Below are 688 nucleotides of genomic sequence, written 5' to 3'. Positions count from 1 at the left end.
ATCCCAACATCCAGCAGACAAGGATCAAACAAAGGCACAGCCTGGGGTCCATAATCAGTGTGTAATGAAGAGGTTTGCAGATCGCCAAAAATCTGTCATAGGACATTGCTGAGAGGAGGAAGCTCTCTGTCACCACAAACACACCAAATAAGAAAAATTGTACGAAACATCCAACAAGAGAAATAATTGCCCCGTTACTAAGTAATATATGGAGCATGGGGGGGACAATGTTTGTGGTGAGCAAGACCTCCGACAGTGACAGATTGGAGAGGAACACATACATAGGAGAATGTGAGAGTCTAGAGAAGAACACCAACAAGATGACCAAGAGATTGCAGGTTAGAGTAACAGCATAGGTGACCATAAAGAAGTTGAAGAGGACAAGTCTGTAGCCTTGGTGACTCCTCAACCCAATAATGAAGACGTTACTTACTGATGAGTTATTCTGAAGGTCCGGCAAATGTTGGAGAGCAAATTCTTCCATACCTTCAGTAAAGAAGAAACATATTTAAAGAAACTGATTTTGATGTTTTGTGAAACGTTTGTTCATTTGCCACTCAAGGAGACTGATCATTGTCAACTCACATCATTAACTTACTAACCGTTCCATATCTGCCATCCCTCTCTGCCACTGGCCTCCACTCAGTGTCCTCCACCTCTCTCTGCCAATCCCTCCACTGGCCTCTAT

The 688-nt window shown here is 43.3% G+C and overlaps 1 protein-coding gene across 1 annotated transcript in view; it reads right to left on the bottom strand.

The window, feature by feature from the left end:
• LOC149437847 (olfactory receptor 11A1-like) overlaps positions 1–484 on the bottom strand; it is a 2,017-nt gene extending 1,533 nt beyond the window's left edge. The window contains exon 1 of the mRNA XM_089660546.1: positions 1–484. This exon is cut by the window's left edge and continues 180 nt beyond it. Within this exon, the coding sequence (XP_089516672.1) occupies positions 1–484 (484 nt within the window).
• Between the last annotated feature and the right edge of the window lie 204 nt (positions 485–688).

The sequence above is a fragment of the Staurois parvus genome, unplaced genomic scaffold (genome assembly GCF_062004578.1).
Source record: "Staurois parvus isolate SC_StPar_1 unplaced genomic scaffold, SC_StPar_1.0 ptg001252l, whole genome shotgun sequence".
Lineage (NCBI taxonomy): Eukaryota > Metazoa > Chordata > Amphibia > Anura > Ranidae > Staurois > Staurois parvus.
Note: the sequence above shows the minus strand (reverse complement) of the source record. Positions and strands in the feature narration are given on the sequence as shown.